General features: G+C 43.7%; 1 protein-coding gene across 1 annotated transcript in view; it reads right to left on the bottom strand.

The window, feature by feature from the left end:
• The window catches only part of SLC7A14 (solute carrier family 7 member 14), a 101,280-nt gene that overhangs the window by 28,417 nt on the left and 51,843 nt on the right, over window positions 1–21,020 (bottom strand). The window contains exons 3-4 of the mRNA XM_036347130.1: window positions 4,291–4,527; window positions 2,240–2,457 (exon numbers count right to left, since the gene is read on the bottom strand). Of these exons, the coding sequence (XP_036203023.1) occupies window positions 2,240–2,457; window positions 4,291–4,527 (455 nt within the window). The remainder of the gene's footprint in view (window positions 1–2,239; window positions 2,458–4,290; window positions 4,528–21,020) is intronic.

Here is a 21,020-nt window from a genome sequence, read left to right as displayed (position 1 = left end):
TATCTTATTTAAGAAGACTCAGAAGGGAGGGTCATCTTGCACAGGGCATTGGTGTAGTAAAGGGTTTTGGAGCCACCCAGACCTGGGCAGGAATTTCAGTCCTGGTACTGACTAGCTCAGTGACCTCAGGTAAGTAAACCCAGCCTCTCTGAGCCTTGGATCCTCCATCTGTAACTTGGGGACAGCAGCACCTGCATTGAAGTTTTGTTGTCAGACTGAGATAATATTCATGGAGAACAATGCACAATTCAAAGAGCACTTAGCAGGTAGTGGATACATTCCAGCTCCTCCCTCCCGTTATTATCACTATTGCTAACTGCACATAAAAACACCCAAGGTTTTATTCTCTTTTGCAAACATTTGGTACAATTAGTCTTCCTGCTTGATAGTTGAGAAAACCTGAAAGCACAGAAGTTAGCTGTTGGCCAGAGTCTTACAGTAAGTCCATGACCCAATAATTTCTTACATTGTTAAGAAAATGGTGAGAACATTTTTTGTGCTATGATGAAAATGCAGTTGAGTTTCTGAAAAACACTTTTTCTTTGTCACTCTTATATTTTTTTCCTCTCTCTCCTATTTGATAGGAAAGAAACGATTTGTATCATAAGCGAATATAGGTTTAGGGATCCAGAATAGGGTCAACAGTGTTTCTTTGTCTCTTCTGGTTTTAACCAGTTTCAGGATTTATTCATTTCAAAGAGGTGGAATAAACTTTGTGGTTCTGTGGAATTCTTACAGATAAGCAGAAGACTAGAAATCTTGGCTGAAATTGCTTCCTTGCTTATTTCTCTGCATTGAACAGCATGGCATGGTTCAAAATAACAGAAGTTATTTTGAGTGTTCTCCAAGAGAGATTTCTGGTCCCTGAACATCTTGGAAGAAAACAGTCTAAGAAAAAGCTACAAAAGCAAAATTGGTGAAATCCTGGACTTGCTTCTGCCACCATCTTAGGCAGGTTTGCCTCTCTCGGCCTCAGTTTCTCTACCTGTTAAATGGGGGAATAGGACCTGGTGGCTGAAAGACTCCTTTCAGCTCAAAATTCTCTGATTTATGTTCAACTATTAAAAAAAAAAAAAGAGAACGGGCTGGTGAATTTTACCAAATAATTCATAAAGTAAACATTTTTTAGTTTTCTTAGAGAAATAGTCCAGGTGCGACTTAGAACTCCTTGTCACAGGGGTGAGATCTGAACACGTCCTTTTGGTCCAGCCTACTGTCTTGCCAGACCCCAGACCACACCAGGTGGATGTCTCTGTGTGAACCGTGCAGTGGAATGGAATTTATAAACTGTACCATGGGTCCACTCAACTACCCTCAGACCCCAGAGGACTATCCACTTTGGGTCAAATGTGGGGATTAGGTTTAAAAACGGTTTGTTCCTGTCCTGACTAGTGTGGCTCAGTTGGTTGAATCATCTCGTCTGAGGGGTTGAGGGTTTGATTCCTGATCAGGGCACATACGCAGGTTGTGGGTTCAATCCCTGGTTGGGGCATGTGCGGGAGGCGACCGATCGATATTTCTGTCTCACAACTATGTTTCTCTTTCTCTCTCTCTCTCTCTCCCTCCCTCTCCCTCTCCTTCCCCTCTTTCTAAAATCAATAAAATAAATGTCCTTGGGTGAGGATTAAAAAAGGAAAAAGATAAGAAAAGAAAAAAAAAAAGAACAACAACAAAAAACTGTTTGTTCCCTAGTTCCATACTCAAGAAACACTAATCTCTTCCCCACCCGTCCCTCTCCTGGCCTTTGTTACTGCCTTGTTTATTGATGGACTGTCTGTCATCTAAATAAACTATAGAGAGATTCTACAGGTTTTGGAGTCAGGCAGTCCTGGCTTTGGGTCCTTTGTGGTTACCTACACTGTATGCTTAATAGCAAGTCATTTGACCTCTCTGAGTGTGAGTTTTTTCGCCTGAAAGACCAGAATGTAAATATTTCCTTGCATAGTTATTAGGAAGATTAAATAAAATATTACATGTAAAGCACTTAGTATTAGGTATATTGCAAGGGACCAACACAACAAATCTATTAATTATCTATAAAATTGGATTTTAATAAATGTTTGTGAAACAAAATAAAATGAGAGCTACTTCTTCAGAACATTCCAGTGAAAGGTGATGAAGAGGGTGGCGTGAAGATTATGAGACACAGCAGCATTTTCCCGAAAATATGTCTTAGACTCATCACGGGGTGGAAGGCAGAGCATGGGAGAAGTACCTAGGGATTTAGGAATGAACTCACCCCTGACCAGCCGTGGGGCAAGAACTGGCCCTCAGCCCAGTACTTCCCATTGATGAAGAAGAGGCCTGCAATCATGATGAACACCCACACTGCCAGGTTCAGCACATTGAGCACGTTGTTGAAGCCCACAGAGTTCTTCACCCCCAGCGAGACGATGATGGTGACGATGACCGCGATCACCAGAGCCAGAAGGTCTGGGTAGGATTCTTCACCTTTCCCTAGAGGGGAAAGACATGAGTTAATATTGTCCAGAGGGAAAAAAGGCCACGCAAACTCCCAGCCCCTCCCCAGGGCATCTGCACTCAGCTCTGAGAGGGCCGGTCAGATTGTCACAGAGGGAGAAGAAATGCTGTGTGTGTGTGTATGTGTGTGTGTGTGTGTGTGTGTGTACGCATGCATGTGTGTGACTACACTGTAGTCTACAAGTGTTTATTTGCAAATGGGAAGGTTTTGGTATATAGACTAAATAACATGATATCCTCGATCCAAAATTGGGATACATGATATGACAGTTACAAGAGTCCTATGGAATCATGGCCCAGAACATTTGAAGTTAGGACTATCCTGGGATATTTGGGATGTATACATAGGCCTAACATGTTACTTGACAATTGTTTTATCTTCATTTTTGTTCACTTTATAGTCCATGAATTTTGCTTTCCATTCCAGCAATTTTTTTATCATTAGAAAAATTTAAAATGTGTGTCTTTGAAAACTATTGGAAGAAAGGTGTTCTTTCCATTTATGTGTAAGTGGCTGCAGAGAAAATGACCGGTGGACAGCCTTCAAGGTCTTGTCCATTGGCAAGTGGACTCCTGCCCTCTATGGAGTGGAAAAGGCACTGCCTCAGCAATCAGGCTCCTGAATTTCAGCTGCACTTTTGCCTGTAACCGGAGAGGTCAAGTTAAATTAAATTGCTATTAAGTACACAGTGTAAGTAAGCACCCAGGACCCAAAGCCAGGACTGACTGACTCTGGGCAAGTGCCTCACTTCTCTGGACCTCACCTGTGAAGTTAAGGGGTTGGACTCCCTGATGTTGGAGGACCCTTGTAGACTTAAAATTCTATGGAATTAGTGTACTGAGGAGATGTGGTCTTCATACATTTTTATCTTCTCATGGTATCTGGATACTCAGCATTTTTGTCACTTCTTCTCAGATAGAGACACCAAAGTTAAAGGACTTGTACACAGCCTCATAATAAGTCCCTCAAAGTTTTGGGGCAGAACCCCAAAGTTTCCACCACTAATGTTTAGCCTCCCATGAATGTGAAAGCATAAAGTCAGACATCAGCATGGAAAGTGGGAGGCAAGTGATAGACAGAGCCTGAAGTCTCAAGGTATTTGCTCCTTGAGCTTCTCATCATTTAGTATTCACTCTGTTCCATTGCCATCCTTGACCTCTGCTAGACTGAATCCATTTTGTTTCATTTTATAAATATATTAATTTTTTACTCATTTAAATATTAATACATGCTTATTTATGAAAAATTTAAAAATCTTCTGAGGAAGCCAATGGAGAAGTTTCTTACAGTTCTTCTTATATGATTTGTATTATTGTTATGTATTTATTAACATGATACATGTATGATTTGCATCCTTTGTCACATGCCATTACATTAAAAACATTCCATGTTATTACAACATTTTTCCTAGTCATTCTTTTATTTTCTAGCTACATAATATGTTTCCATGATTTACTTAGCCATTTTCTCCACTGTAGAATATTTAGGCTATTTCTAATTATTTTTGTTATTATAAATAAGGCTGTGATGAACATCTTTCTGTAGAAAGCTTTATGGAAATTAGACTGATTTCCTTAGGATAGATTCGCAGGAAAAGAATTATTTTGCAAAAACAACAACAACAACAACAACAACAACACACACACACACACACACACACACACACACACACACACACACACACCAAAGCAAACAAACACATATTTAAGGCTATTGATACATTTTACCAAGTTGCGTCCTGAAAGGAGAACCCGTTTATTTGGCTCAGAAAGTTTGCATGTTGGGGTGAGAGGGTGTGGTGGTCTTACCCAGGCCATTGAGGGTCCCCACGCTGTTCACCATCCAGCGGCTGAATGTGTGGTTTGCCAGCGAGTCAAACATGCTGCTCAGGGCACTGGCACCGGCTGCAGTGCCAATCAGGTATTCCAGGATCAGGTTCCAGCCGATGAAAAATGCCACAAACTCCCCCACAGTGACATAGCTGTAGGTGTAGGCCGACCCCGTGGTCTTTGGGACACGGACTCCGAACTCTGCATAGCAAACACCTGCATGGGACAAAACACACCGGTGGTGGACTTAGGAGGTGAGCAAACCTCTTGATGGCTAAGGATGTTGGGTAGAAAATACCGGAATCTCTGGGATTGAAGAACACATACACAGAACTTTATGTATATGAACCAATTCAAAGCCAGTAATGTTTCCCAACCTCGCTTCTGAAAAACATTTTAACTTGAATGCCTGGAAGGCAATCAGAACTAATTCTAAGGAAGTATTAGAAACTGATCTTCATCTGGAACAGTCCCCGTTTGTTTTAAGGGTCTCTGTCACTGTTCCATAGGTGTCAGATATCCGAAGTGAATATGGACCTAACTCATTATGACCCTACAGCTGTTGGCACCAGGGTTAGATTTTGTGTAAAATTCTTCTGTTTCATTTTTACATCTTGCAGAAGATGCATCTCATTGGAGAGTGATATTTGAGCGATTTGTGAACAACTTTTACTATATCTAGGGGATTGATAAAAAATTCAAATGCAAACAAGTGACTAGTTATTAACAAGGAAATTGACCACATGCAAAAGATAATTTAATGAACAGTTTTAGAGTGCCTACTATGTGCCTGTTGGGCTGCTGGAAATAAAAAAATACACACAAGTGAGACAAAGCCTTACCCTCAAGGGGAGATGTACCAGAAAATCCTGGTAGGTTGGAAAAGCTCAGTGATATGGAAATACACACAGGAATGAGAGCAAAGATCAGAGACATCTACATTAGCTGGTTTTGAGATATATGGAGGAGTTAATTGGAAAAAGAAGGTGTTATATGAGGTAAAGACATGGCAGAGAGAGATAGTTTGAAGTATTTGGATGGTGGGGAACGTGCAGGCGGGCAGCTGGGAGGGTCAGGGCCCACTCCACCAGAATCATCTATGGAATCATAATTTAAGGATATGGGGACCAGGAACCTGTATTTTAACCAGCTCCCCACTTATTTTTTTAAAGAAATTTTTAAAAATTGATTTCAGAGAGGAAGAGAGAGGGAGAGAGAGATAGAAACATCAATGATGAGACAGAATCATTGGTTGGCTGCCTCCTGCATGCCCCCCACAGGGCATAGAGCCTGCAACCGGGGCATGTGCCATGACCAGGAATTGAAGTGTGACTTCCTGGATCATAGATCGACGCTCAACCACTGAGCCATGTTGGCTGGGCACTCCCCATCTATTTTTGAAAAACATTGGTTGCCCCATTCTTTGTTTAATGGAATTAGAGATCAAATTAGAAGGAGGCTGGGGATACACCAGACTTTCGGGAGGTGGGAGAGTTTCCTACACTGTGCAGGAGCTCCTGGTGTGGGGCCAGTGGCTGAGGTGTCAAGTTGGAGGACAGATATAGGACAGCTTGGAGGAGACACAGCAGGAATGGGATGAGGAGGATGTCAGAGGGAACGCCAAGTAAACTTCACCTCCAGTCCCAATTTGTTAAGGGCCAACCCTGAAGCTCTCTCATCACAAATCAGGGAACAAGAGTTCACTCTTTTGTGAACAAAGAGAGCAGTTTTCTTTTCCTTTGGAAGGGCAGATAAATCAATGCAGAGAAGCAAAAACAAATGTCAGAAGCAATGACACACTGAATGATGACATGTGATGTAATGTCGCTTTTCCTTCCTCTCAGTGATGTCAGTTGTCAGGGTGTCCATATGGAAGGAGCCCTGGATCAGAAGGGCTGCGCTGTTGTCTACCTCGAACCTGTTCCACCTTTTACTTTCAGTTTCCCTCTTTGTAAAATAAAGGAATGGGACTGGGATGCTCTCTGAAGGGTCTCCCTTCTCCGTTACTCTAGGATTGAATTTTTGCTGCAAAATATATTGAGCATAACCTAACTTTTCTTTTATGTCGGTTACTATGTTGTTCTGTATTACGGAGATGTTCTCAGGGCTAGCAAAGCCATCTGTGCCTACATTAAATGGCTGAGGCTGCTATTTACTTTGAGTTCCTGAGTCAGCCCCCCTCCCTCACTTTGTAAAAACAATTTTCCATCTCTTTCCTGGACGGTCAGTTATTTCTCTCTGTTGCTGTCACAGGGCTCACCCTGAGCCGTCAAACCTCCTCCTTTCTAAATTGCTGCTTCTAACACCCAATGTTTGAATTGTTGGAGGGAGTCTAAAATTAAGAGGATGTGGTCTTGGAAAGAAGACCTTAGGAACTCTTCCATGAGGAAATTGTAGGGTGTATAAGCACCAAGTATGAGGACCTGATGAGACTTTCTCGCTTGAAGGACTTTTGTGTTTTCTCCTGAAGAGAGCTGAGTTGACACATTACCAAGTAGGCTGTCCTTTAGTGCAGCTCGAGGAAGGACTAGGAAGCAAGTAACTGCTCCTCTTTGGTGTAGGATCCACATTTATATGCTATGAATGTCTTCTCTCCACCTATTTTTACCTCCTTATAATATATAAGGCTTATAAACTGTTGTTGTTTTTTTTTCCAAGCAATACTTTTGAAACAGGCTCAGTTTGAAAATGTAATTTGGGGATCCAGTATTGTGCAATCTAACAGTTTCTACTTAATATCTGTTCTGCCAAATCAAATTTTAAAACACTCAGTTCATCATCAGAACCAAATAGCCAAGACTTCACTAGGTCTTAGGAAGGGACCAGCCCCTTGCTGTCCTAAGCCAGGCTGTGCACAGTGCAGGAGCATATGGAATCTTAGCCATTCATTTCCCAAGCTACTGCTTGGGTTCTGGTGACTGGAGGTTGGGGAGAATGGCGAGAAAATCAATTAGCCACTAACCGTGTAAGACAATTTCTGCTCTCAGCAATCGTACCTTTGAACACATTGTAAGGGAATTGATCATATTTTTAACCTTTCTCATTTATGTGTATGCAGGAATCCAGGCTTATAGTGGGCAGTAGAGAGTATCACAGCTGGTACTGAAACTCAGGGGTGAGAAGTGAGTGATTTCACCCCAAATATCCTGTTAAAACTGGAAAATGTTGTGTCATTTATCTATTTTCAAGTACCTGGTGTGAAAAGAGACAAACTCAAGAGTATCTTTCTACTCAATAAGAAATTTTTAAAAAGTGCTGAAAGGTAATCTTGGTTTTCTATCCTAATAACTGAGAGTCCAAGAGCAAGTCACTTACCTCACATGGATAAAAATGAGGGGGTAGTTAGAGAAGATTTAAGGTAGCTTTTAGTTCTATCATTCTTTGGTTTCACAGCTGGAATCTGGGTCATTGGAGAAACTCTGTAGAAAATTCTTCAAACCAATGGTCCTCAGCAAAGTTTACTGCCTCCTCGGGTTTGAATTCTGGAAATCTGTAGGAGTGTCTGTGGTTCTCATGATAATTGTGGGCACAAGCTGCATTAGATGGTCAGAGGACTGGACTGTTAGAGATTGTGCCACATGTGGGACTGTCCCCAGAATGAAGCATGGTCCCGTGTCTCACATGACTTCTGAAGAAGCCAATGGGCAATCATGCAAGTAAAAACCTGTTTATTATTTCTAAATCTGCCTCCATTTTGCATATTAACACAAAGCATTTTTCCACTGCTTTATCAACAGTGAGTTTTCCAGGACTACAACAATGGGGTAAATAGAGGGACAGTTGTAATTTGTTTTGTTTGGAATTTACCAAGAGTTGGCCATCATTCTGGAAAAACTACATCATCCACAGCAACATGACTCATGGTCTTTGAACACCACATAGCACATCTATGTGAGTATACATCTGTAGCAGTTGCATTTGTAATGGTTCTATAGACGATGGCAAACATCTGATCACTTCATTATGTCTCCTAACATTATGTCTCCCAGATTCACCCATTAAAATAAATATTTTTTTTATTAGAAATTACTTTTCTTACATTTATATTTCATACTCAGGGCACATTATTTTTTAAATTAAGTGTATAGGAAGGTAACATTATCCCGAGTTTGTATTTCACAAGCATAAAGGAAGCATTGCAAAGTATTTATTGCCTAAAGTTGATTTGGTGTACTGGGTGGAGAATCACTATTTTAAAGGGGAGATAGATTTATAAATAATATTTATTCAATTTAGTAATGTGTTTAAAAATAATTCTTCCCCCAGAGTTACCTTTCTAATCATATTTGCCAGTGCTATTGTCAAAGTGCATTCCTTGGCTGCCCATCAAGTGATTGGAGAGGGAGAGGCATATTGATTCCAAAAGTATAATCATGTAGCTGGAGAAAATCAAAATAGAGTACTATGTTGAGGTCCAGATAGCCATCAATGAGAGACTGCATGCTGCAGACCACATGATGGATGGTTCCCATTAGAGCTGTTCAGAGATAGCAAGTCTAGGTTCTTGAGAAATATGAAGGCTCCATTTCAGCAGGACTAGGGGAAATGAGTGATTTCTCATAGCCTGCAACTGATATTCTTTTCCATTACCCATTCTTTAAGTATATTGCAAGTGTATCCCTGTTTTCATCTTGTCATATCCCTTATGTTTTGTTTTATTTCTATACCCGGGACTCCTTTTTTAAAATTAAATTGACACATTCCCAGATAAAAAGCACTTAAATTTACACATTGAAAAGAAGATTGGGACAAGATACCAGGAGATTCCATATTTGAAATATTCTCTGTCAATCCTCTCTTGTGTACCCCAAATGATGTATGATTTGGGGCTCAGAAAACTTTAGTACCTTTTAACATGAATTCTTTCCAACTCAGAGAGTCCATGGTTCTATCATATGCAGGCATACTAGGTCAGCCTGAGGTTAGGTACCCCCAGAGAGCCTACTAACACTGTTGAACTTTCCAACTGTGCCTGAGACCATGCCACACTATCGTAAAATATTACTATATGCTCCCCCTCTTCTAATTTCATGTCTTCACTCACAGCTTACCCTGGCTCTCTAATACTCTCTTAGTACCAGAAGGCCAATATTCTCCAATTTAAGAGGGTGGAAAGGAGAAAGACCCAGCTGAGAGTAGGCAAACGGTTGAGAAGTGTTTCTTGACTCAAGAAATGTATTTCCTTCCACATTCCACTGAAGAAAGCCATTAGATAAGTACTTTTAAAAAGTATTCTTTCACCTGGAAAGATTATATCTAGTGGTTAGTCACACTCAAATGCTAATTTCTCTACTCCAATAAAGAGGTTTTCCCATTAACTTGTAGTTTAATTTATGGACTAATTCCCTAACCTATTTATCGTTTAACTTACTAATTTCCTAAGGAACTTCTGACTTCCTAATTTCCTTCCTTTATGTGACACACATTGTTAAGTGCCTACTAAATTGACCACTGAAGTGAATACCAGAGACACAACAATAAGTAAGCAGATCTCCTAACTGTGAAGAACCTACCTTTCAATCAGGAAAGAGTTTAATAAACGGATGATTCCACATGGCCAGTTTTAATACTATAGAGTATTTATGAGGTGCTCTTGGAGTTCTATGGGTCAGCTCAGTTCTTGGGGGCATGCGCCTTTGGTTTATGAGGGAGCGGGGAAGGAGGAGGAAGGCTATTGATCTGTATCTTAAGGGTGAGCTGGGCTTTGCCAGGCAGAAAAACATGGGAAAGGGTGGTTACAAGCATATGAAAAGGCATAGCTGGGATGGCACATGAAGGCTATTTTAGGAATTGAGGAAGATGAGTCTCCAGAGGTGGACTGGGAGCAAGTGATTGAGAGGGCGGGACCTTTTTAATAGATTGGGGGAATCTAGCTGAAAAAGACTGGACAGTGTATCTTCTTCCATAGTTTTAAAGCTTTGTCTTGATTTTAAACCCTCTTTTCACACAAAGTCTTATTTGAGAGCCGGATACATAAATAAGTTAAAGGCGGGGTGGTATGTTTGAGGAGGGACAGGAGACCTGAGGCCGGCCTGCCCAGGATTTCCCTCATCCCACACCTCCCTCAAGCCCCGACAGTCCTCTGTGGATGCACAGGCCTGTACTGAGCATGGCATGGGTACCCGTGTCAACTGCTCATTGGGTTTGTTCTCGTACTTCATAGATGATGCCACAGACTCAAGTTGCATATTCAATGAAATACAGAGCGGAGGCTGGAACAGAGGTCTCCTGATATCCAGGTCTAGGAGCTTTAAATTCATTCATTTATCCAAGAAATTTATAAGGCGCCATCTCCATGATCTGTGTTAGCTTTACGGGGTTCAAAGTTGAACAGAAAGTCTTTTATCCCTTTTTTGTGCATGTGTCTTATAGTCTAGGGGAGAAGACAGACCAGAAAAACAACAATTATAATAAAACAAGAAAGGAGATGTTGGTTGTAGGGAGTGGGAAGGAAATGCATGAACTACTTTAAGAAAAACTGAGTTTTGAAGTAAGGTCTTCGGATCACCAGAAGGGCTGCTCAAAGGGAAAGAGGTTATCAGGAGATACAAGGGGGAGTGGAGGGAGCTGTCCAAGAAAACAATTTGCCATCCCTGCAGTTTCATTAAGGCCTCTAGGATCAGCAACGTGAGTGCTGCTCAGAGTTCAATCTCAGAGGGTCTTGCTTTGTGTGATGGGCAAAGTTGCAGGTACCAGGCCTGATAAGTTGTGTCGAACATACTATAACTGCAATACTTCATACAGGGTAGATAGGTAGGAAGGTAGGGGTGGGCTGATCTGGCAAATGGATGATTCCTCATTCCTGAAGGCGGTTTCTCCTGAATGTCAATCATGCGTCATCTCCCAGACACAGGATGGAATCAGCTGATGGACTACACCCATGCAACTCACCACTTAGGCCCAAACATGTCTTTAAACAAGTCCCCACCAAACATAGCATTTTACTGAGATGGTGATTACCCATTTCCTTCTCATTTTCTTAAAACATCTTTGTTCCATTTATAAATTCACAACAGGGCTAAGACACGTCATATACATTGCTATGGTTGCTAGTACTGCTTAAATGTAGATTGGGAGTAGGGTAGAAGGAGAAATCCTAGGACCTCATAGAGAAATCGAGAGTGAATTCTCTTGGAAACGTTTGTCTTCTCTGTGACACTGAATTCCAGATGGTGTATGATGAGTGTCCCCATCATTGCTGACCCCCTTGAGAAGCAGGTTGCTAGATTCTGAGAATCATCTATTCAGCCCCCTGTCATGCGCTGTGGGACCTTATGATCTACACCGATGTCCTCTTCCCAGTGTTCTTGATAAGCCAAGAAAATTGTGTGTTTCTTTTTCAGGGAGTAATCCATCAGGTGTGCTCTCCCTCCCATCTCCCTGCTACTGTCTCTTCTCCCTACGCAACCTGAGCCACTCACCTGTCAGCGAAGCCCGGGCAATTTTTACAAATGCATTTGGAACTGCCTATGTTTCTTTGTGTCTAAGAAGAGACATTTTTTTCTGCCAAAGCAGGACCCAGGTGGACAGTGAGAGCCTGGGTTTAGGGGATGGACAGCATCGTTAATCAGGGATCATATGACACAATTAGTTGCTGAACCTGACAGGGCTCCAATTAAAGATGGGTAGTGAGCAGAGAACTCGAAAGTTCCAAACCACAGCACCAATATATCAGCTTAGAAAAAGGAAGGAAAGAAGCTGTCCGCATAACAGAGAAGTAATCCCTGACACAGGTCAAGGAAGTTTAATTATTTGCTGATTAAATATGACTAGACTATCTGTGTACTCTCTTCTCTAGATCTCCCTCTATGAAAATAGTTTAGAGGTTATTGGAGGCCTGACGTCTGTTGCTATAATAGTTTCTACAACATGATGAATTCAAGTATTATATTATCTGTCATGTTATTGCTAATTATCATCATTAGTGTTCATTATTTTACTTTTTAAAGAACTGCATCGTGTATGAAATGATGATGAAAATGGTAATAATAATAATAATGATGATGCTCATATGGTTGCTTCCACCTAAAGAATCCACAGGGTTAGCTGTTCCCTGAGGCTACCTTCTCATCTTGTTCCCTCTTCATTGCTGAGGTGGCAGAGGAGCTGGGACTGCCCTTTACTCTGTTCTTAACATTTTAATGTAGGTGACCTTAGGTTAGCATCAAAGGCAGTCTTGGAGGGGAAAAGACATTACAGAAGGGAAAGGCAAAGTCATGTTTTTGGTCATCTACCTGTGCTAGGCCCTCATCAGATGCTCAGGTAAGCAGTGAGGGAATGCTGGGGCCTCTATCTGCAGCCCCTCTTTGCTGTAGGAGAGGCAATGAGGTATCACGGGAGCCTCACAGCCTCCGAAGAGAGACCCAGAGAGAGGTTATGACAATTAAAGAGAATACACGCAGATCATGTTGCCCAGTGCCTGGCACACAGTATGTACTTAATAAATGGCAACAAAAATTATTACTGTGGCCTTGAGCAAGTCATCCAATTCACTGTCATCCATTCATCGTCAAAATGGTGATGGAGATTCCTACTGTGCAGGCTGTTGACATGTCATAGGCCTGCCTCCAGTGGGAGCTCTGGCTATTATTACACAAGGGGAGAAGGACTCTCAGAGAGATTTACCTAGCAGTAGCCTCTGCAGTGTTTATGCAGGAGACTTTGCCTTGAGGTGAAATAAACCAGGTGGGAAGCAAGTATTGTTGGCTGATGGTTTTAGAGGCAGCATTTCAGGGAAACAGAAATCACCTGGAGTCTAGACCAAATCCTTGTGTGCCCAATTCACTTCTAAAACAGAACACAGAAAGATTTCCTCATAGGTGTTAAACCTTTAATCTGGAAACATCTGTCCTATTTCAAAAACGCAGAAATTTCGAAGTAAAGAAATTTGCAATGTTCTTGCAATGTTCTTGCTCAAACTTTCTTTATGAGACCGACAGCCCCTCACCCAGATGACTCTGATAACCAAGCTAAACAGGCTTTGTGCAGAAAGAGTTGAAGTGACAGCCAGAAATTCTGTCACCCAAATATTTTGCAGCTCGTCACTCTGCAGGAGTGGGCAATGCCCCCAATCCTAGGACAGATGGAAATGGCACCGGCAGAGATGACAAACCTACAAACCTTCTGTGAGGTGGCCAGGCCATTACCCTCTTGCCCTGAGAATGTAATGGACAGAGTTAAAGGGGAGCCCCTAGAGAACACACCTGAGCCCTCCTGTGGTCTCTTCGGCCCATTTGAAGAGCAGGTGGGACTGAGATTTCACGGGGACAGGCTGCAGCTAGCAACTGTCCAGGAGGGTGAGACAGCAAATCTTCTGTGGGCCTGGATTTGCTCCCCAAGGAGGACCTTCCCAGAGACATTTAGAAACCCCTCCTAAGAGGGTGCCATCTTGACTTCTTTCTACATTAGGGCAACATGCAAGGAGGGTGAAGCAGGGCCAGGACCCAGGACTTAGGAGACTAATGGAGACAGTCTTTTTGGGTATGAGGATATGGTTACCGCTTCCACTTCTAGTTCTTCTTGCGTCTCTGATACAACTCCCTCCACTTTCACCTCCCTCTTTTTTTCCCTACCCCTTTATACTCCCTGGCCTTCAAAACTCTAGGAGAATTTGGCCTTCTATAGGGAATAAGTATGAAATTTGTATGTTAAGGAGTGTTGCCACCTACTATTCTATGAAATGGAAGGATGCTGTGCTTGGTAAATGACTGTGCATGTACCTGCACAGAGGTGACAAGGACCTACAGGTTACTGTTCTTCTTAAGAGTCTCACCTAGATGATCCTGGTGGATTGTCTCCAAGTGGGCAGCCCCTACTGGATGCAATGACAATGGTGGCATTTTAGCTGAGTTTTCTGCAAGGTAACTCTAGGAAAGAGAACGGTGACTCCCTTGGATATGTTGGTGGCTTCTTGAAAGAGGAATTCCTCTAATGAAAATATTAAGTGCTCTTGACCGATTTATAATGTTGAGTGCTTTCACAGTGAAAACATTGTTAGAAACATTTGCAAAGGAGCAGGCATTCATATCTATGGTTCACATATAAAAGAAGTTCATTAGATTGGTTATTTAAAAGTTTAAGAAATTATTAAAGCTGGTGTATTTATAAAGTTTCAAGATAAATAAATATAACCAAGGGCTATTAAATTTATTCCAAAATAGAAAGTTCCTGAAGAGTTAATAAGATCTAATGATGTGTTGTGTGCATTAGGTATATATGCATATACATGCAAAGTTATATATACATGTATACATGTGTTCAACTGCTCTGCAAGGGGTTCTTTTGGAGGCCAGATCCATGAAAATGGCCAGTGGTGAAGTATAGTATGAGATGTTCGTAGTGCATATCCTATCTAATAAAAGAGAAACATGGTAATTGGCGTAAGACCGCTACCCTTCCCATTGGCTAATCAGGGCAATATGCAAATTAACTGCCAGCCAAGATGGCGGCCGGCAGCCAGGCAGCTTGAAACTAACATGTGGCTTGCTTGCTTCAGTGACGGAGGACGCCAACGTTCCCCGCCTGCCGCTGCAGGCCTCTGAGCTGCAACTCGAAGCAACTATGTAACAAATCCGCCTGGCTTCAGCCAGCAGGATCGCAACATTGTAAGCAAAGGCCAGAAACCTACTTTCAGCAGCGGAGGCCTAAGAGCTGGAGCCAAGCCTCAAAGCTAAAGCTGGCCCAGAATAAAAAAGAAAAAAAAAGAAAAAAAGGAGTGGTTGGGAGCTTCAGTCAGCCCAGCCTGAAAACAGCCCTCAGCCCCTCACCCAGACTGGCCAGGCACCCCAGTGGGGACCCCCGCCCTGATCCAGGACACCCTTCAGGGCAAACCAGCTGCCACCCACCCGTGCACCAGGCCTCTACCCTATATAGTAAAAGGGTAATATGCCTCCCAGCACCTGGATCAGCATGACAGGGGGCAGCGCCCAAACCCCCTGATCGCCCTGCAGCTCTGTGTGTGACAGCGGGCAGGGCCACAACCTCCCTATCCGCCCTGCTCTGTTCGTGACAGGGGAAGGCGCCCCAACCTTCTGATCAGTCCTGCTCTGTGCCTGATAGGGGGGAGCTCCCCAACCCCCTGATCACCCTGTGGCTCTGTGTGTGACAGGGTGCGGCGCCCCCCCACACCCCCCTCCCCCCCCACGGGCCCTGCTCTGTGTGTGACAGGGTAGAGCCATAACCTCCCCATCGGCCCTGCCCTGAGTGTGAGAGTGGCGGTGCCCCAACCCCCGATGGGCCCTGCTCTGTGGGTGATAGAGGGTGGCGCCCCAACCCCCTGATGGGCCCTGCTCTGTGTGTGACAGGGGGCAGCACCCCAACCCCCTGATTGGCCCTGCTCTGTGCGTGACAGGGTACAGAGCCACAACCCCCCTGATGGGCCCTGCTCTGTGAGTGACAGGGGGCAGTGCTCCAACCCCCTGATTGGCCCTGCTCTGTGCGTTACAGGGGGTGGCGCCACAACCTCCCCATCGACCCTGCCTTGAGTGTGACAGGGGACGGTGCCCCAACCCCCCAATCGGCCCTACCCTGAGCGTGACTGAGGGTGGCATCACAACCTCCCGATCGCCCTGCTCTGTGCATGACAGGGGGCGGCGCCCCAACTCCCCAATCGGCCCTGCTCTGAGCCCGACCAGGGGCTGCACCTAGGGATTGGGCCTGCCCTCTGCCACCTGGGAGCAGGCCTAAGCCAGCAGGTCGTTATCTCCTGAGGGGTCCCAGACTGCGAGAGGGCACAGGCCGGGCTGAGGGACCTCCCTCCCTCCGAGTGGACAAATTTTTGTGCACTGGGCCTCTAGTTTATATATATAAAAGCCTAAGCGACTGTCCTACTGTTTGACTGTTCACCTGGTAGCTATGACGTGCAATGACCACCAGAGGGCAGACGCTCCAACTATTAGAGGAGGGAGCCCAATTCCTTGAGGAATTGGCTGAGGATTAGGTTGCTGCTGGGACACTGTTGGCCTTGAATCTGCTTCATCCACACCCCAGATCCAGAGATTGGTTTCAGCCTGATCCCTGCAGGCCAGGCCGAGGGACTCCACCGGTGCACGAATCCATGCACTGGGCCTCTAGTTAACAAATAATTGCTTTTCACACATATACAGCCACTTAATAAAGCACAGGCACAGGTTATCTCCAAGATGAATGCATTCCTTGAGTTGTTAAATCAGATTCCTCCATTGCTTGCTATCCCCTCTTCTTCATACAACCCTACCCTTTGCACTATGATGGCTATCTACACTACCTCCCAGAAACTGCTACTTCTAATCCACAGGCTGTCATCACTGGGGTGGCTTTATATGAGTGTTTCTGCAGCTTGTGACACCAGGGCTTACCCCTTCATTTCCTTGTGTAAGTTGTTCTTTCTGTTCTCTTCCTACCTCTTTGCCTACAGTTTTAAAAAATATATTTTTATTGGTTTTTAGGGAGAGAGGGAGTGAGAGGAATAGAGAGACAGAAACATCCATGAGAGAGAAACATCATCAGTTGGCTGCCTCCTGCATGCTCCCTATTGGGGATCGAGCCTGTAACCCAGGCATGTGCCCGGGAATCGAACTGGCAACCTCTTGGTTCATGGTTGATGCTCAATCACTTAGTCACACTGGCTGGGCTCTGCCCACATTTTTTCTTTCTCCATTATTGCTTCTTATTTTTCCTCTTTGTCTATAGCCATTTTAGAAAGCTCTGCCCTTAGCTTTTTTCTCTGTGTATACCTTTTGCTTTGGTGATCTTACACCCTCACCAGGGCCAGTGGAATTTGCCAGGAGTTCCCTGATTTCCTTCATGGTCATAGTCCCTTAGTACCAGCCCTTGGGCTTAGCAATGTGAGGAGAGGAGGGGCATGAGTGTTCAGAGCAGATGGCCTGGCACATGCAAAGCTCCTGAGCTGCCATGGCTGGCCAGTTAGACTCTATGCACCAAGTCTGCCTTGCATCAGGTGTCTGAGGCAAGGGCTGGTGCTTGGCATAACTTCTCTTTATGTGTTTCCATCAGCACTCCTGTCTCAAGTGGTTGCTCCATGGGCATTGTGCCTTACTCATTTCTAGCGCCCATGTTACTGCACAGAGTTGTGGCTGCTTAAATATCACTTGTTCAGAGACAGTGCTTTGTCATGGAACCCTATTTAATTTCCTCATAGCACTAATCACAATTTGTCATTATTATCAGGCTTCTTTGCTTATTTTCTGTGGCAGGCCTATCTGTATGTTTTGAAGCACAGCCTTTTGGAAGGGGATTGTCCAATAGAGATGACAATTCCTTTTGGGAAAATACTTTCAGAAGTAAAAGCATACTCTTCGCACAAGGTTCTTCTGGAGAAAGCGAGAGTAGGAGGCGGGCCTGCTGGGTCTTTTGCTGGGTCTACACCGAGAAGCCTCAGAATATAAACCAGGAATGCTCATCTGTGCTAAGGACACATCTAGCCTTGTTAGGTTGGAGGCCTGGCCAATCGTAGTGGTCAGAGTGACTACAAGAGCAAACATTACTGAGCATTTGCTATGCACACTGGTTATATAAGCACTTCCTATACACAATTTTAATCTTACAAGATGGTTATGATGCAGGGGCTAATAATATTTCCATTTACAGATGATGAATCCAAGATCTAGACAGGTTATCAGGACTTTCCAAACTTTTCCACCTGACAGAATACACCTACGTAATGATACTGTTTGTGTGGATATGGGAAGGTGGTCATGTGTAAGGGGTGAGGCTGCTCACAGGTAAAGTGGACTAGCCTGGGGCCTCTGCCATCTTCCAGCTGCCCAGGGGACCGAGGAATCAACACTGCGGCACATCTGTAATTTTGGAAGCTCTAGGTTAAGTGAATTTCCCAATTCACACAAGTTGTAAATGGCAGAGCAGGGCTTGAAGATCAGGTGCAGGGACTAATTGCGACAGAGGGTTGATATGTGTGTGTGTGTGTGGGGGGGGGGGGGGGGTCGGGGGTGAGTTGAGACATTGGATCTTTCTTTACAATTCTATCCTCTATCTGGGTTCTTTTTTATTACCCTAACTCAGTGGTCGGCAAACTCATTAGTCAACAGAGCCAAATATCAACAGTACAACGATTGAAATTTCTTTTGAGAGCCAAATTTTTTAAACTTAAACTATATAGGTAGGTACATTGTTATTAACTTAATTAGGGTACTCCTAAGGCTTAGGAAGAGCCACACTCAAAGGGCCAAAGAACCTCATGTGCTCGCGAGCCGCAGTTTGCCGACCACGGCCTAACACATACAGGCAATAAATTCCAAATTCTTCATTTTGCAGAGGGAGAAATTGAGGCCAAGAGATGTGAATGACTTGCCCCGAGCTGCTGCAGGACGGAGCTGGGACTAGATCTCAGGTGTCCCGACTTGTGACCCAGGCCCTGTTATCTCTTGCTGCGATCACAATTATGGCAGGTGTGCCTGCCTTGTTTCTGTGCATCGATGCCAAGCTCTTTGTCTCAGAGTCCTTTCCTGTGTTCTGCAGCACCTTTGTCACACTGAGCCCAGAGCAGGTGGCCAGTCCCTCCCGCAGGCACGCCAGGTGCTCTTGGTATTCACTGTCCACCCTGCAAAGGGCTGAAGAAGATGTAAAAGAAACCCAGGTTCTCCTGGGTTTGCTGGAGGAAACTCATTTTGACAATAAGCGATTTTAGAAACTGGCAAGTTTCTATTACAATGTGCTCACCTTCTCTGAACTGGTAACTGACATCCTTTCTACAGGGCTGTCAATCAGCCCTGGATAGAAGAGCTATAAGCACTTCACAACACCCTTCTCACTGCTGACAGGTACCAGAAAGGCACTGAACTTAGAAGTCGTTTCCATGACCTTGGTTACAGAAGTTTTGAGCTAAAAAAGTGTTCTTCTAACCAATAGAATACAGTGAGTAACAGGATCTTTTGAAATCCCAATAAGAGTGAAGGTTTCCTTGACTCATTTGATTCCCTTTGTTGAGTTTTTGAATTTTGAGGGGTGTCTGCATGAAGCAGCGTGGGGGTAACAATCTCTGGAGCCAGGCAGAATTCAATTAGACTTGGCCTTTGACACTGACATGGCCCTGAACGAGCCACCTAATCTCTATGAGCCTTAGTTTTGACATCTGCAAAGTGAGTATAATAATGGCACATATTTTGTAGGATCTGTTGGGAGGATTATGCACCTGGTGTTCAGCTAGTGCCAGGCACACTCTAAGTCCTCAATGATTTAGCCATTATGATTCGCCATAGAATGAAAGCACTAATATCCAGCTAGCAGGGAGGGTGGGAGGATTAAATAAGGTGATTGTATGCACAGTAGTATTTGCTTAGTAATAGTAAAAACAATAGTAATAATAACAATGTCAACATTTATTGAGTGCTAATAAGTTCTGACCTAAAGACTTTACAAACATCAGGAGTAGCTGATATTATTAGTAAGAATTCAACAAGAAGCTGTTTTATTTGGACATGATTTTGGAGTTCCTGTCTTCCGGAGGCTTGAAGACTGGCATGCATCCGTTTACCGTTGCACTTCCTCCCACGCCCTCTCAATGTTTCTGTCTCTTCCACCTCCCAGTATGGTTAAGAGCAATTCTTAGATATGTTCTGGGGGAACCAATCAATGCAAATTTGTGGAATGAATAGTAAAATGTTGCTAAAAGACCAACCTTCCTGATGTTCACCTCTCTATCTGATTTCAATTTAATGAGGGGAAAATGGTTTGTTCTTAAAAACAAAACAAGGAAACTCACAAGACCAGCTTACATAGATTCAGAATCTTTAGAAATCTTCCTCAGTCATGAAAAATCCAACCTGAGATGGATACTGAAATGGGGAGACTCTGCTTAAGCTTTGTGAAGGTCCCCAGAGCCAGCCCAAAGAGGAGGTTGGGAAAGGCACCTGCTTGAGAGGGCTCTGCTCCCCTTATCACCTCCCTAGGGATTCAGTTACCATGGGCTTACCTGATGATGAATCAGAGATGCTAGAGAGCAAATGAGGATGGCAGGAGATATGAATTATAAACCCTAGTGCTGAACCACAGACTAAGAGTGCCAAAAAAATACTACTTGGTGTGATTATTATTGCCTTTTAGACCCTTCTCATTGATTGCAACTTATTAATCCACCTCTAATGAGAAATATTGGCTTAAAGATCTCAGAGGCAGCTTGCTGAAATGGAAGGCCATGGGTTTTGGAGTCCTACAGACTGAGATGTCAGTTCTGGCTCCGCAACGAAATATCTGCCTGCCTCTCAGGAAGTTACTTTAACCTCTGACCCTTTGGCTCCTCATCTGAGAGCAGAACTAAAATTACCCCTCCCTTCACTGGGTTGGTGGCATCGAAATAGGTGCAACATGATAGCACTGCATGCAGTGTCCTGCACACACCAGTTAGTTTACTCTCTTCCGAGGTGTTCCGTGAGGGTCCTCTATACTAGAGTTTTCTGTTTCTATGCTCATTTTCTATCACCAGAATGGTGTTGTAAATCTGTTACTCTAATGACATTATTTCAAAGGCATTCTTATTTATTATGTGTCTTTTCTCAGCTAGAAAGAGCATTTATCCTTTCCCCCTCAGCCTACTTCACCCACCCATGCTCAAATCCTCTCTATCCTAAGCCTCCTTTCCTCCACTGTTAGGGCCGAGTGCCTCATAATCTCTTGCCTGTTCCATACAATATGCATATCACCAGTTTCTCCACCTCTCTTCTCTCCCCACTGTTACTAAAGTACAGATCTGGTCA

The sequence above is a fragment of the Myotis myotis genome, unplaced genomic scaffold (genome assembly GCF_014108235.1).
Source record: "Myotis myotis isolate mMyoMyo1 unplaced genomic scaffold, mMyoMyo1.p scaffold_m19_p_2, whole genome shotgun sequence".
In the NCBI taxonomy this organism is placed as follows: domain Eukaryota; kingdom Metazoa; phylum Chordata; class Mammalia; order Chiroptera; family Vespertilionidae; genus Myotis; species Myotis myotis.
This window is presented reverse-complemented; position numbering and strand designations above follow the sequence as displayed.